At 41.2% G+C, this 16,656-nt stretch overlaps 1 protein-coding gene across 1 annotated transcript in view; it reads right to left on the bottom strand.

Annotated features, from left to right (window-relative positions):
- The window catches only part of LOC137291138 (uncharacterized), a 95,901-nt gene that overhangs the window by 73,457 nt on the left and 5,788 nt on the right, over positions 1–16,656 (bottom strand). Inside the window, exons 8-10 of the mRNA XM_067822424.1 lie at positions 16,424–16,573; positions 15,429–15,575; positions 15,180–15,329 (exon numbers count right to left, since the gene is read on the bottom strand). Of these exons, the coding sequence (XP_067678525.1) occupies positions 15,180–15,329; positions 15,429–15,575; positions 16,424–16,573 (447 nt within the window). The remainder of the gene's footprint in view (positions 1–15,179; positions 15,330–15,428; positions 15,576–16,423; positions 16,574–16,656) is intronic.

Genomic DNA, 16,656 nt, shown 5'->3' with positions numbered 1-16,656 from the left:
TGGTGGTTCAATTGGAGATCGAGCACGTGGAGAAGGTCTTCGCTGATCTGATAGCGATGGCGTGACCTCCATGTCCAGAGGTTCAAAAGTGTTGTGAACCTCTACAGGAACAGTTAAAGGAAGAGACACTTCTATGTGCTTAAGTGCCCTAGTTTCTTTCTTTTTGAGTTGTTTCTGTTGTTTGTTCGTAAGACGTTTAGGTTTGTTTACCGATGCTGGCTGTACTACGGGGTCTGAAAGAACTTCAGGTGCTGGCGATGTAGTGGTGGTTAATGGTGTGGGAGACATGGCTGGAAGCATATGGTCAGCTTCAGTCTCTGTCTGAGTGGCAGCACCGTTTCTGGCACCAGAAACACTGTACAAAACAGTTTGGTCATCGGAGACCCAGGTGATCGCAGTTTGACAGCCCTGATCAACCTTTGTACAAGGAGTAGAAACAGCTACTGCGTACGTTTTTGCAGACGACATGTGACTTGTAACTGGTAAAAGTTTCTTTGCTTCATTGAAGGATATATTGTTGGTGTGCTTCAATTTCAAAATTTGTGCTTGTCTTTCATATGCTGGACATGATTTGGAAAATGACATATGGTTACCATTGCAGTTCGCACATTTTATTTCATTTGCGCAGTTGACATTTTCATGTTTCCTACTACAACGGGAGCAAACTGGGGAGCTGTGACATGACTTAGCTCCATGTCCAAACTGTTGACATTTGAAACATCGAAGCGGATTGGGAATATACACTTCCACTTCAATGTTAAAATAACCAGCTTTTATTGATTTTGGTAAGGACGTGAGACAGAAAGTAAACAGGTATGTATTCGTCCCAATGATATCATCACCTAGTTTCCTAGAGAATCTCTTGACAGAGGTGACACCTTGGGACTTCAGTTCAGAAGCAATTTCGCCTTCTGACATGTCAGCAAGACATTTTGCCCGATCACGTATGATGCCTCTGCACGAATTAAGAGTTTTATGAACGGAAACAGTAATCCCAGTATTCGCAAACTGGCGAGCTGCGAGCAAATTAACAGATTGCTGTCTCTTTGCACATTCAACTAACAGAGAACCTGTCCTGAGACGTGTTACATTTCTCACTTCACCACATATTCCAGCAATGGCTTTTGATATGACAAAGGGGTTAAGCTTCAAGGGTTGTCCATCAATTCCGTCCACAACTAAAAAGCGCGGCCAGGATTCACTACTGACTGCAGTAGAGTCATCATCAGAAGATGATAAACCATCTGTTTCAACATGTCGCCTTTTTGATTTTGATCGAGAACCAGTTAGATTGGGGGTAGCCATAATGAAGAAAGGATATTCGACAACCCTGCTCCCCACCCACCATGGAGTGTCAACAAGGACGGTGTCGAAGTGGAAACCGACTCCAAACCACCAGGGTTACAGGGTTGTTATACTCTAGCAGTACAGACACAGGTAGCTAAAATTGTCAAACAGAAGAAAAGTCAGGCTGGTTCCGCCCATGGCTATTATCTGAAGACACATAGAACCCGGAGGTCAGTATTGCCAGATTGGCCCATGAGCCACCGCCTTCTGGCATAGGACTCTAGGCATAGCAACAATTTTCAAACATGAGAGTATCACAAAAATATTTCGTGGAAAAGATACACAGATGTACATAATCCACATTTGATGTTGACCATGCACAGGGCATGACATGACCAGCCGATTGGTAGAACCGGGCCAGTTCTACCTCCCGTCTAGGTGAAGTCAGGGCCAAAGTGGTGTGTTGAGCAATAGGTACACGGTTGCAGGTACCTATTGCCCTCAACCACCAGGATCCCTTCCTCCACCGACACAGGGTTGCAACCCACGGCAAACGGGTTGGTGGACCAAATATCCCCCCGGGTCCACAACGGGGGTGTCGGCGAGCTCTTGGCGTTACCCAGCACCCACCACGAGGAGGTGGCTCGCCACGGGTGCCTTGCGAGTTCGAAACCTCACTGAAGAAGAAACAAGACTTTCAGTGAAAGAGCCCGTGAGTGAAAGTGGCATCACAGCAGGCTGGATGATGGTTACTTCCGTGCAAATTATGGTGAGGGATTCTAAAGGGGCTCCTGTTTGGAAACACAGTGGACACTCATCATTTTCTTTTGTGTACAGCTTGTGTCCAAGGTGTGGAATATGGGATAGGATGCACCAAAACCTGCGGTAACCGGATGTGCCACGGAGATGCGAGCACCTGTCCCCAGGATACAGGACGGTGTACAGATGGATGTCAGACAGGATGGGAGGGGGAGGACTGCACTACAGGTAACAGACATCAGAAAGTATCATGCTTCAATGAATGATATTTCCCCATGATTCATGTGCAGAGAAGCATGTATTCTTACCACACATTGCTGCATGTAGTTTCGTCCATAGACCTAGACTGATTTTTGTTAACTGAAATTCAGTTTTCTAGACCGTCTGATCATATCAAATATTCACGTAATATCCGTGCAGACCTTGCTACAACACATTTGGATATATGAGCTTAAATTCAGAACATATCATTACGGGCATTTAAGTTTTGATACTGGAATCTAAATGTTGGTATATCAAGAGTCACAATCATTATTTCACATTTTCAAATGTTTGAATAAGTCGTACTCGGCTGCAAGGTCAGTTTCATGCTTTACACATTATTCGGTCAAACAATGTCTACATCTTATCTGCCTCATCTATGTCCGAGCCAGCTCCCCATGGCGGGTGCCGGGTAACCGTAACACCCCGTTAAGGACCCGGGGGGATATTTCGTCCATCCACCCGTTTGCCCTGGGTTGCGGCCCTGTGTCCACGGAGAAAGGGATCCTGGTGGTTGAGGGCCTGGAAACGTGTTCCTATTGCCCAACACTTTGGCCGTGACTTCACCTAGACGGTTGGTTGAATGGACCTGGTTCATTATTGGGGGATCTTCAATACTTGTTAGGCAGGATGTTATCCATAGTCCTATAACAATCACAACTAATCTCCAAGTTTTTGCAGTGAGACTTTCTCTTCATGGTACCTTTCCACTATGCTCTCTGTATATTCCGCCTTCTTTAACACTCCAATAGTCTGATCATGAAGCTCTCTATGACCAACTTCCTAAACCTTATATATTATAATGCGTGATCTCAGTGACCATAACCACATTTGGGGTGGTACAATCACTAACTCAAAAGGTCAAATACTGGATGATTTTATCTCTAATAACGATTTGTTTATACACGATGACGATTCAAGCACTTATCTGCATCCTGCAACAGGCACCTACTCTTCTCTAGATTTGTTTCTCTATTCTGGTTTACTTAATGAACTAAATTGCCCGGTCCACAATGACCTTTGTGGAAGTGACCACTTTCCAACTATCTTAGAAATTAACCCGAGTCGCCATCACCCAACTGTCCAATCTTAAATTACTTTAAAGTACTAAAAGCGAAGGCACATCGTACCTTAAAACAAAACAAATGGTAATCTTGCTGAAACTGTGTCTCCAACCTTAATTCACGTAGGCCAATGTTCAAGGTATAGAACATGATTTAAAGAATTAAAGGCAAAGGTTCAAATCACCATCTTAATTATGTCCCTGAGTTTCAGAAATATCAGAAACAACAGGAAAAGTCAAAACTTTCTTGACGTGAGAAAAATATGCATACCATTGAACGGCAACCGTAGTTATGCTTATACAAAATAAATGGTGTCTTGAAAATGGCTTTAAATTTTCTAAATCCAAAATGAATGTATACGTTTTTGTAGAAAATATAAGCCTTAAAAGGCCCCAGACTTATCTTTACATGTAAAGGAGGCCAAGTTCTTGGGTCTAATTTTCGATTCCCATTTAACTTTTTTGCCGCATGATTTGTGGAAAGATTTTTTAAAACTCAAAGTGGACAGGGGATCAAGCTGTCCTCTTACACTTATATCGATCACTGGTCCGTTCATCGTATATGGTGGGGCCTGCAATAACAACCTTAAACTCCTTGATTCTGTCCACCACCACGGTTTAAGGCTTTGTCTTGGATCTTTCAGAGCTTCACCTACTGACAGTCTCCATCCATCCCTTACACAACGACGTATAAAATTGTCTTTAGACTACGTTACTAATTTATACTCTAATGAATCTAACGCTATATATATATATACACATATATATATGTGTGTGTGTGTGTGTATATATATATGTGTGTGAGTGAGTGAGTGAGTGAGTGAGTGAGTGAGTGAGTGAGTGAGTGAGTGAGTGAGTGAGTGAGTGAGTGAGTGAGTGAGTGAGTGAGTGAGTGAGTGAGTGAGTGAGTGAGTGAGTGAGTGAGTGAGTGTGTGTGTGTGTGTGTGTGTGTGTGTGTGTGTGTGTGTGTGTGTGTGTGTGTGTGTGTGTGTGTGTGTGTGTGTGTGTGTGTGTGTGTGTGTGTGTGTGTGTGTGTGTGTGTGTGTGTGTGTGTGTGTGTGTGTGTGTGTGTGTGTGTGTGTGTGTGTGTGTGTGTGTGTGTTTCTTCAATCCCCTTTATGAGGATGTGTTCCGCCTCCATGGCACAGAATTAAGCCATATATTTCTTCGGCCGGCATTGAGCTGGAAAATATAACCCCTTTCGGTCTTCTTTCTTCTCCTCCTTGACAGTTGGTTAGGCTACAAGTTGACCTAAGACTGACATCATTTAAAAAAATAGAAACATATGAATATATTTTACAATATAAACAAAACTATAATCAATTAAAAAGTAAATATAGCAATTACAAATCCTTATGTACAGATGGGTATGAGGACGGTGGAGCAGTGGATTTTGCCACTGTGGCTTGGATCCAGAACAATATCTTCTGGACTACCGGATAACTTTCTATTTTCACAGCTGAAGCAAACACATAAATGAAGATTTATACCTGGCAGTTCAGATTATGAACTTAAATTGTTGTGACTGTATCGTCTCGGGGGGTTGATGTAGCATAAAACTATTGTCCTCCTGAGAGCGTCCCCAAAACTTTCAAAGTCAAGTTTGTTCCACCATACTTCTTAATGGTAGTATATTTGTTCTTTTATATTTCGGCTAAATTTTCGTACCATCGACAGCGGCTGAAGGGATGGTGTAAATCCAACCAGGGTCTATGCAGGTAGCAAAAGTAATGTGGGTCTCCATGGCCCTTGGCATAATGATCTACTTTTAGTTGTTGGCGATGTCTAGCCCATGTTTTATATTGTATTGTTTGCTTTAAATGAAATATTTTAATTCCCCCTGATAGTTTTATATTTAGCGTTTACTGGCCATCGTTGACAGATTTTACTCTCCCTCGTGGTTTCATTTTTGTGTAAATTGTTTTCTTCACGGTATGGCTGGGATATTGCCGATGTGACGTTAAATATTAACTCACTAACTCACTCCCAATAATCTAGCCCTCTGTTATTCAAACTAAGGTTGTGTCTTGGCTTGGTGCTTGGGCCGAAAGAACCAAGGCTCGATTGAATTGGGTGCAATGTATGAAACTCCTTTCTGCTGTCCCCCTCCCTGTATAGGATCTGTCATTGGGATCTGTAATGTTGAAAGTGCAGACCTGGACTGTGTGCTGCCATGAATGGAATAGGTTCGGGGATTAGCACCTGATCATGGTACCCTGCAGCAGCGGTTATGGGCAATCCAACAGAAAGCACTATGACTTCCGCCCACAAATCTGTCAACTTCCTGTACACGACACTCAGCATGACGTTCACGGCGTCGCCTCCATACCTCCATCCTACCACTAGCGAATCTGAGGGTAAATGTTAATTCATTACTGAAGACAACTTGATTCCAGTCTCGAGTTGGAGACGTCGCCGGGCCCGCAGCAAAAGCAAACGTCGATGTGATGGCGTCAAAATGGTTCCCCGATATTGCTGGCAAACACGAAGGTTAGCAGCTCGCAGCTGGTTTCGAGTGGTTTGCGCCAACAGTCGACACCTAAACAGTCGACCCCTTCTGGATCCTGTAGCCACACAAAAAAAACGGTTACGGTGGTGACAAAGCACATTTTGAAGTTCTCCTTTGTAATGCCACACGTGGTCGACCTGGCCTTGGGCAGTCTGCAGTGGTTCCAGTCTCTTCCAGTCGAACCTGTAAATCATAAACATTCGACGGCTACACCCCACTGTCCTTTCAACATGACGAAGTGTAGTGATTTTTTCCTTCGACATTCGGAAAACGCTTAGGTTCATAAAATGATGAACAACCGAAAATACCGAATCGCAGAGTTTGGATAGTATTACGGTATTCCGAACTGTTGGCAACATACCGCGGTTCTACTAATACCTCGCATATTGTTGACCTCTGAACAATTGAGCTGCTTTTGGCAGATATTGATTTGAGTCTAAACAACAATTAGACACACTCTACGATAAGTGAGGTTAAGTTACCTGACGTAACCCCTGATTACAGTTTAGAGTTACCAACACAAAACGATGACATACAGACCTATGCGCCGTTGTGCAATGCTACCATAGCGCTAGGGGGACCATAACTCCCATTGCTTGACATTGACTTAAGGTAATCTTAGTGCTGTGGTTGTTTCTTTCAAAGATACCATGTCCAAAGACCATCCTACGATCAATATCAGTTGTAAATGTGGTCATGGTAAATGTGGTCTTAACTTCCACAAGGGCTGCAGCAAGGGGATGTTGTAAGTCATGCACTCAAGTTCCCCAGATATAAATAGATGACACACACTGATAGTCACACACTATTTTTCAGCATGGCCACCCGACCAGAACTTGTTTTGTCACAATGATCATGATCCAATTTGGTGGACCTTCAGTTAAATCAGGGAACGAATGGAGTGAGTTTGAGTATTTAACAATTTTTGGGAGATTTTTCGTTTATGGCTGAAATACCAAACTGCTAACATAAACGAACACTATTGGTAAGGAGAACATTGGGACGAACATAACTAGATTAACATACCAAGAAGGATGATAAGGGAGAGACAATATTTACAAAATAGCATCCAATAATGTGAGCTTGTGTCTCCTACATCCAAACTTGACAACTGTTCAGAATCAAAATCTTTTATTGTTTGAATTTCTCATTTAAGTGGTGAAGAGTTTACCTGGAACCGACTCGGGAAACATATCTCCTTTAGTAGCGGGATTTATGGGAGCCGTTGCCATGCTTGTGGTGTTGGCTGTTGTGGCGGGTACAGTGTGTATATGGAGGAAAGGAAATTTCAGGTACGCTTCCATTTAGTTATTAAATGCGGATACGGAGAAAACATCCCCCCCCCCCCCGAAAACAGACCCCTCAAAAATGAAGAAAACGGCCACCGTGCAGGAGAGAACCAAGAGAAATGCAGGTGTTGCATGTCACTGCCAAAATTGGGACAACTTATGTGACCAATTACAATCAATTAAGGTTCGTCAGTAAGGTGGTAACTAATTTTCTCCTGGATCAATTAGGCACTGAGAATGTTTGTAGAGTAAGTAGTTTGTAGCAGTAGTTAAGATGAGTTAGGTCCCGTCAGTAAGGTAGTAACTGGAACATACTAGAAAAGGAGGCTGTTTTATGAGGTAACTAATAGATGAAAGAGGAAAGTTCATCTCCCATACCAGAACAGATTATATATAGATACTGAATTTCTCGTTACACTTATGGAGCAGACGTTAAGTGAGCAAGAATTGCACGATTCCATGAAGGTGCCAGGCTGTAAAGGAAAAATGCCATGTGACTGATGACGATACACCCAGCTACTCCTTGTGTGCTGACAGTCGTGAGAGAGCGAAAAATACTTTCACAGCTGACTGCTGAGTAATGATAACATGTTCTTCAGTGTGTTTACTGACTAATTTTTTAATTGGTGACAGCGGCTGCCGTTATTGTTGAGAAGCTGATGACAGAAATGTTTGACCCTGATCAGCCAGACGGCGCCCATTTATCTCGTTTTAAGAAAGAACTAAAAGATTGTTATTTGATAGATAGGATTCTTATCTATTCTAGGTGTCTCCTTAGTATACGTATCACCGCATCTATTATCAATAACAAGAAGCTATGTAAAAAACAAAGCACTATGATATATAAAACACATGCAGTTTACTGTTTTATAGAATGTTCGTTTTCTCTAAACCCAGAAGCCGTTCTCCCTAGTAATGGTAGCCATTTTCGCCGAATTTTATTGTGGCCTTTTTCGCTGGGGTCCATTTTCACTATAGCTCTTTAATGGGTAATTAAACTTATTACAGTATTTGTCCACTTGTTTCTGCCGAAACCATAGATATGTAAAGTATTTAAATACGAATGACCGCGATATTCTCAGTTTGAGTCTCATGTTCAGCAATATATTCCACATTTTCAAATCAGGATGGCAAAGACGGCATCAAATGAAGCTGGCACCCCGAAGACAAGCCCTGGCCCACCTGTAGAAATCCCAACATGTAATGTTCTGCCTGAACATGACTACACCGAGCTGGACACAGAGCATTATGAGACATTACAGTCTAAAGTTCATTAATAGAACAGTGATGTCCGCAATATGTACAGAGTCTGTGTCCCCTTTGTCCTATGCTGCGGTTGGAGTGGCGTTTTCTGGTCAAGGGGGTGATATGAAGGAAATGGTGCCATGAAGATCGGCGACCGTGCCAGGAACTGACTGCTTAGAGGTCCCTTTAGGATCTTTATATGATGGGAGAGCAGTTCATTAAACGCGAGGACGAGCGACATCTCAGTAACAGAATGATGTTTAGAGAGCTCATGGTCACTATACTTTTTTTAAACTATAAGGATCAAAAACTTTTCTATATCTATAGAAAACGTTTCATGCGTGGAATATTTATTTACCGAGTAGAAAAGTCAAAACACACCCTTGCATCGTCTCTGGGATGTTATTTTACGTAAAAAGCGTCATGCTTTCACACTTCCAGGCTCATTTGTTTGAATACCAATATATAGAACATTTCGTCTGCGAAAATAAGAAAGACTTGATCTCTGAGACATGGATTTGGTGGTACATTTGCTGGCCGCAGCAATATATGTCTATTTTTATTAGTTTTATTAGAGGTTTGACATTACATGCAAAGAATTTTTAATCAATGAATTTCTATGTTTACTTTTTTTAACACAGTGACTTTAACTGTGATACTGTTGATGCTAGTAGTTGTTTTGATGAAGTGATGTTTTCTTTGTTGCTTTCTCAGTAGGAACAACTACTTTGTGCCATTTACAGATGAACTGTAACTGTAACAGTTATTAAGTATCGATGATACATGTTCACGAAAACCGGAGCGTATTTTAATTACGAATAACACACATTACAGACACATGCAGAAACAACTCTTCTAGCAGAATTGTTTTTTAATTATATTAGTTTAACTCACCATATCGAATAAAATTATATAACCTTACTTATCTTTTAACATATATATTGAAGCAAGAACTACCCCGACACGCTACGCAGTGATTGAAGGAGTCAACTATACATCAACTGCTTTGTCACAACTTGAAGGACTGTACTTACTGCATGGTCCTCCTCCAGAGATACACCACGCCTGTCACTACAGTCACGACTAGTATCGTCGTCAGTGCTCCCAGAACACCAGTCTCCATTGGCGATATACTGCCATTTTCTGGGGATTAAAAGCAGTGACTGAATGTGTTTTAGTTTTACGCAGTTTTTAGCAATGTATTTTGTTTGTCAATATCACGACAAGGGTTGCCAGAAATGGTTAACACATTGTACCCAGGTGGAGATGCGAACCCGGGTCCTCGCTACTGACGGCACCGGGCTAACCAAACAACCGATCCTGCGTTACGGATTCGTTCTGATCCTATCTTAGTCGTCCCGTCACAGTTATGACAGGTACCAAAACAAACAGCCAGCCACGACAGTCCACAAAAGGAAAAGGAATGCTGCCAGTAACGTCACGTCAAACACGTGGGCAGCCATTATTCCGCTGCAAAATGAAGTAACGAACTTTTGGTTGCACGAAAGATGTCGTGCACTCGTACGATGAGGTAGGAAACAACATGCAATTCCCCTTTCAACGATGGGGTTTAACGAACCTTGTTATGGATCAGTCATCTGCGTTCTCTTGTGGATAATCTGGCATGATTTGCAAAGGACTGTAAACGACAATGTATTGGCCACATTATGATGACATCTACATGCCAACGCCGACACACTTCTTGTACACAAGTATTGAAGATCAAGAAATCTCAATCGCATAATACGCAAGGTCTTCTGATGTCAAAAATACAGAGATTAAAATTGTCAAAATCACAAATGCCACCAAGCGTACTGGTTTGTGGTGATGTTGTTTTGGGCATGTTCGAACTATCGGGAGTATTCTATGCTGTTGTAGCGGCCACAATATTTCCGAGTCCCGTGCTGGGATTCGAACCACAGACATTCCGATCCGAAGTCGGACGCCTTGTCCACATGACCAAAGAGGTTAACCCCGTCAGCAAACTGACAAGGTAATGATGCCATCTGTGGGATGGTTCCACGCCCTGATACACTGTATTATACAGACATGCACGTGACATTCAGGGAGTCAGTGATCATCTCCCTCATCCGTATAGCTCTATGACAAAGTGCAGCGAATGTGCAGGCAGTGTCTGTGGAAAGCTTTCAACGCGCGCCGCGTATTTTTAGATTTGAACAGCTGACACAAGTCATGAAAATTGAGCCGTGTGATCAATATGGGACAGTGAATTTTAAAACAAAACGAAACAAGTTAGCTATCATCTACAAAAGGGAAACAAGTTAGCTATCATCTACAAAAGGGAAACAAGTTAGCTATCATCTACAAAAGGGAAACAAGTTAGCTACCATCTACAAAGGGAAACTAATTAGCTATCATCTACAAAAGGGAAACAAGTTAACTACAATCTACAAAAGGAAACAAGTTAGCTTTCATCTACAAAAGGGAAACAAGTTAGCTATCATCTACAAAAGAGAAACAAGTCAGCTACCATCTACAAAAGAGAAACAAGTCAGCTACCATCTACAAAAGGGAAACAAGTTAGCTACCATCTACAAAAGGGAAACAAGTCAGCTACCATCTACAAAAGAGAAACAAGTCAGCTACCATCTACAAAAGGGAAACAAGTTAGCTACCATCTACAAAAGGGAAACAAGTTAGCTACCATCTACAAAAGGGAAACAAGTCAGCTACCATCTACAAAGGGGAAACAAGTTAGCTATCATCTACAAAAGGGAAACAAGTTAGCTTTCATCTACAGAAGGGAAACAACCACATGGCTATGAACTATGTCGTACAAAACAGCTGTACATCTATATATGTGACGTAAGGTGTACATTACTACTTTAGTCAGTTAATATCATGTATTGGGAACTTTAGTTACATGCAGTATGTGAGTTGATAAGATGATGTGGTGAAATATAGTGACAGATCTGCAGCAAAATGTTTAGTTCTGGCTAAATAGAAGTGAGTTAGTGAGCTACGTTTTACACTGCTTTTATCAGTATTCCAACAATATCACGGCTAGGCACACAAGAAATGGCCTTCACCCATCGTACCCTTATGGGGAATGGAACCCGGGTCCTCCGCGTAACCAGTGAATGCTTTAAGAACTCGGCCATCCCTACTGCCCCTAATAAATAGTATAAGAGAAAGTATTATTATGAAAAGTTTAGGATAACAAGACGACTCATGAAGTGTCGTAATTAACCCGTTATCGTTGTAATGACAGCGTGCCGATGTATGTGCACGGTTATTTGGTTGTCAAAATGCACTAGCTATAAATATAATGCATTTGTCAGCTTTGTTGAGGTTTTTGTCTTAGGTCTTCAGGATCACACAGCTGCCCCTTTTGCTCTCAGGCATCATGGTGTCTGGGGTCAACGAAGAGAGTTCAGCTGTGTAAGGAAGATGGTTAGTTCTTCTCTATTCTCGTCCTCGAATGTATGCTGATTTGGTTAAAGTGCAAAGGTCACCTGTCTGCTTGTGTCGTTTAGCTCAAATACTGTTTTGGTGCTGTTGGTGGTGGTGTCACAAGGTCCTTTGGAATAGCAGAAACAGAAGTCTGCATATGGCGGTGACCATTCCTGGAAGACAGCTGTATGTCATTTACCAGAAGTTACTATCAGCTTCGTGTCATTATCCATATATCGTAATAAATCAATAAATTTCAGGATTAGGAGTGAATTAAGAGAGGTATGGATGTGCCCCATAAGTGTTTGAAGTGGCACGTCATGTTTTGTGTCGTTTATTGCTCAAAGTGCGTTAAGAAATGTCCGCGGTATTTTCAAAGATAGATTTCTGCCGGTCTGTAAGTGCCCATGAAGAAACTACTGCATTCATCATCAGTATTTATTCTGAGAAAACATTTAATGTCAGCAAATTCCGACTGTCCGGGTGACTGGGAGGTCCCCATGTCGGAGTTGTGGGAGAAGAACTTAATTTGTCTGAATGAAGTCCTCATTGAAAACAAAATATAACTACAACCAGTAAGGAAAAAGATGTATTTATTAAGCAAAACTGCTCCTGTTCCTTGTAATGTAATGATTAAAAGAACATTTCTACAATCATAAGAAATATATATGTATGTATCCATTATACTGAAAATAAACCTAGGCCCTGCCTACAACTGAGTAGTTTTAGTAAGCATGTACTTGATACGTCTATATAAAAACAACAGAAAAGAGCACCGTAAAATTAAAATGCCTCGCTTCTGATTCTGAGCCCATCAAATATCTGACGTGTATGTAAAGGTGTCATTACGACAGAGCCAGACTCTACTCTTGATACTGTCTCTACATACAACTATCGAGGACCAGTTGGTGTCAGAGACAAACGGAAACCTGAAAGATATCTATAGTTGACATTTAGGCATGACCTCAACATTAATAGTCTGCGTTTAGAAACAATCCTTAACATGTAGGTGTTAAAAAACACAAGTAATTTCCCCAGAGTCGTTTCTTCACAATTCCCTTAATGGTCGACACATCATGAATGATACAGCATGCTGTCCATGTAAACGTTTGTGGTAATTACTGTATTAATAAATGATCACTAATGGTATTCTGCTCCTAAACAATGTCCTTTGTAGCAAATCTAAACAGTGTTCTTTTCGAAACGTAATATTAAACTACTTGGCTGACAACAATGCCAATGTTTTATAGTTTCATTATCACACATCACATTTGAGTGTCAACATGTGGTCATTATTTCCGACGTGGGCACTGCTGCCACTCCATCCTTCCTCAGCTGTGTCTTGTGTAGTTTTAGATGTGAGCCTGGCTGTTGGAATATACACCTCTGAGACTCAGTGACTCATACATGTCCGGTGACCGTCCGTCCAGCGTGGCATACTGACTTCCCGATATGGCATCGTATTCACGATTCTCCGCTGTCTTAGGCGCAGAAAGTTGCAAACCCGCCGCGCTTTCACTTGTGCTGGACTTGTTCTCGCCATTCCTGCAAAAGAAATGTGCCTGGTTGCTTCTGCGTGGTTGTGCATAAATCTGCTCAGTGAGTGATATCTTTTAACAATCTGACATACACATAGTAGCACAGATCCGTTTAAATGAATGTGTATGACATTGATTGTATGTTTATTATCAGAAAATGTTTTTAAACGAGACAAGAACAGATGACTTTCATATAGTACTCAAAGTTTGGAGACGAACAATATAAGGATTACTTGCCCAAAAATGAAATATTCCGTAACTCGATGTTTTTGTGGGACGTATAGGATCTGACTTTATCGATGCACGATCAGAGCATGCAGTCATGGAGACGATGTGCATGAAGTGCCAAGAAAGTTAGTTATTCATCTACAGCCATGCGTGCAAGAAAGGATGGAAGCTTTCTCGGCCACTATAGAGAAGACTTTAACGTGTTCGTTTTCCACGTACTAGATATTTGAACGATCGTGAGTTTCCTATAAAGGGATGTTATTGCACAATAGAACATACATTGGTTCATTGTGACTAGACTGTACATTCATGGACGATACTGCACGAACTCACTTTGGCAGAGTCGGTGATGCAGGATACCTGCATGGGTGGCCAGCTCGGTGGCAATACCTCAGTGATATATGTGCCACCAGTTGTGCATGATCCTTGAAAGACGCTATGTCGCATATAGCAACTCGGCAATGCACTTACTATAGAGTTGATCACTCTTCAGTCGGCAGCCATGCAGTCATTTTCTAAGATCATTAGACGACAGTGCCATGCATCACATGGATCAAATACGTTCGAATTAGCGTGAATTTGTGAAGTTGATCTCGTGGGGACTTTTATTAAAATTTCTGGTTCAGAAATTTTAGCGGGTGGCACTGTGCAGCACTTTGCATCGGGCCTTTGTTCATTCAACATGTCTTCACTCATTGTCGCCCCTGGCATTTGAAACAAATACATGTAGATGTATTATTTTAGATTAATACATCTCCGCAATTATTTTAGAGTACTAAGCCTTGGAAATTTTGAGCAATGTATTAACTTAACAGTGCTCTCTGTGAAACAATTGTTTCTGTATAATGACATAGCTCCAGAGTTGTTAATATCTAGTCACACATCTGCCTCAAATGCAACATCAATGGCTTGTATACCGAACACCAGTATTCACATATAACAATGCACTTTACTTGACGTCTGTCTTCCTCCTCCATAGACACACCGCGCCAATCACTAAAACCATGAATACCAGCATTGATAGAGCTCCCAACAAGCCCGCAGACAGATGTGTTATACTGTTGTCATCTGGAGTCCCTGTAACAGATGAGAAGTGTTATACTGTTGTCAACTAGGATCCCTGTAACAGATAAGATGTGTTAAAACATATATACATTATGACCCGTGGGTATCCGGGATAGAATTGGTCATTTTGCAGTCATACAACTGAAATATTGATGATTGTGGCTTCAAGTAACAAACAACTGAAAGAAAACAATTATACATTTGACAGGAAAAGATACAGAACGTCAACAGTTATCATTAAATTCCCCTTATCTTCAACGGTTTACATACTACCTCATATCAACTTTAACAAACACAATATTTCTTTATTAAATGTGAATAATCTTCTATGTTTTAAAATGAAGTAACACTAAACGGTTAAGAATAATAATGTCAATCCATGTGCTATTATCTGGTATATCAGGCTACATCATGTACGTATGTTATACTTGTATTTGGGTTTATCTATTTTAGAGTACATGTAATACTTTACGGTTTCATGAGCATGTTCTCAGATTTTCACATTGTTTTTTGTTTCCTACTTTGAGTGCAGTCTTGTCCTTTCCACCCTGACTGACAGCCTGATTCACATCTTCCCGTATCCCGCGGACAGACATCCGCCCCTTCTTCGCACATCCGGGCTCTGCAGTTGCCCACACAGTTAGCTCCGTACTCAACACCCTGGATACATGCTGAAAAGTATAGAATTGAACCATACGTAATTGTGTTTTTTAAACATAGTTCTATACGTCACAATCACAACACCGCAAACATCAGGACTGACAACAAACCTTCTGTACAGTCAATACCCTTCCAACCGCTACTGCAACCATCTTCACACATCCCGGTCACATGATCACAACTGTCTGACGAGGACTCGGCACACTTCCTGTCTGAGCAATATTTGGAACAGCCGTAACCATAGGAACCAAGACATTCTGTGAATAAATGACACGCGCTGCTATACTTTAAACTGTGAACAAACTCACTGACCAACCACATGTGTCGAAACGCGTGTGTATGATTACAATGCAAGAGTTGAAATGAAACAATGAAATGTGTCCAAAACACATCTCTTGAGAGACGGCACAGCCACAATAGTGTCGGTTCACTTTGAGTTTATCATTTGTAGGCAGAATGTTATATAAAGGGTTGAATGTTAATCTGTAACATTATATGTATATATAAGTCTTTGCACCAGTGTATTGATTATTGATTTCATAAATTTTGACTAGTGCGAATAGGGGATAGAATTGATCTTCAGCAGACCAAGTTGTGGTTAACGGGATCAGGGGTTAGTGCTAGCTGGCATGTTTGATGCAAATCATTGTACTCTAGACAGAGCGTCGAATATGATGCTAAAACCCCCAACTGTCTATTGCAGTCCGCAGTCATACAACTGAAATATTGATGATTGTGGCTTCAAGTAACAAACAACTGAAAGAAAACAAATACATATTACACATGTGACAGGAAAAGATACAGAACGTCAACAGTTATCATTAAATTCCCCTTATCTTCAAGGATGTACACACTACTTCATATCAACTTTAACAAACACAATATTTCTTTATTAAATGTGAATAATCTTCTATGTTTTAAAATGAAGTTACACTAAACGGTTAAGAATAATAATGTCAATCCATGTGCTATTATCTGGTATATCAGGCTACATCATGTACGTATGTTATACTTGTATTTCGGTTTATCTATTTTAGAGTACATGTAATACTTTACGGTTTCATGAGCATGTTCTCAGATTTTCACATTGTTTTTTGTTTCCTACTTTGAGTGCAGTCTTGTCCTTTCCACCCTGACTGACAGCCTGATTCACATCTTCCCGTATCCCGCGGACAGACATCCGCCCCTTCTTCGCACATCCGGGCTCTGCAGTTGCCCACACAGTTAGCTCCGTACTCAACACCCTGGATACATGCTGAAAAGTATAGAATTGAACCATACGTAATTGTGTTTTTTAAACATAGTTCTATACGTCACAATCACAACACCGCAAACATC

The sequence above is a fragment of the Haliotis asinina genome, chromosome 7 (assembly GCF_037392515.1).
Source record: "Haliotis asinina isolate JCU_RB_2024 chromosome 7, JCU_Hal_asi_v2, whole genome shotgun sequence".
NCBI lineage: Eukaryota > Metazoa > Mollusca > Gastropoda > Lepetellida > Haliotidae > Haliotis > Haliotis asinina.
Note: the sequence above shows the minus strand (reverse complement) of the source record. Positions and strands in the feature narration are given on the sequence as shown.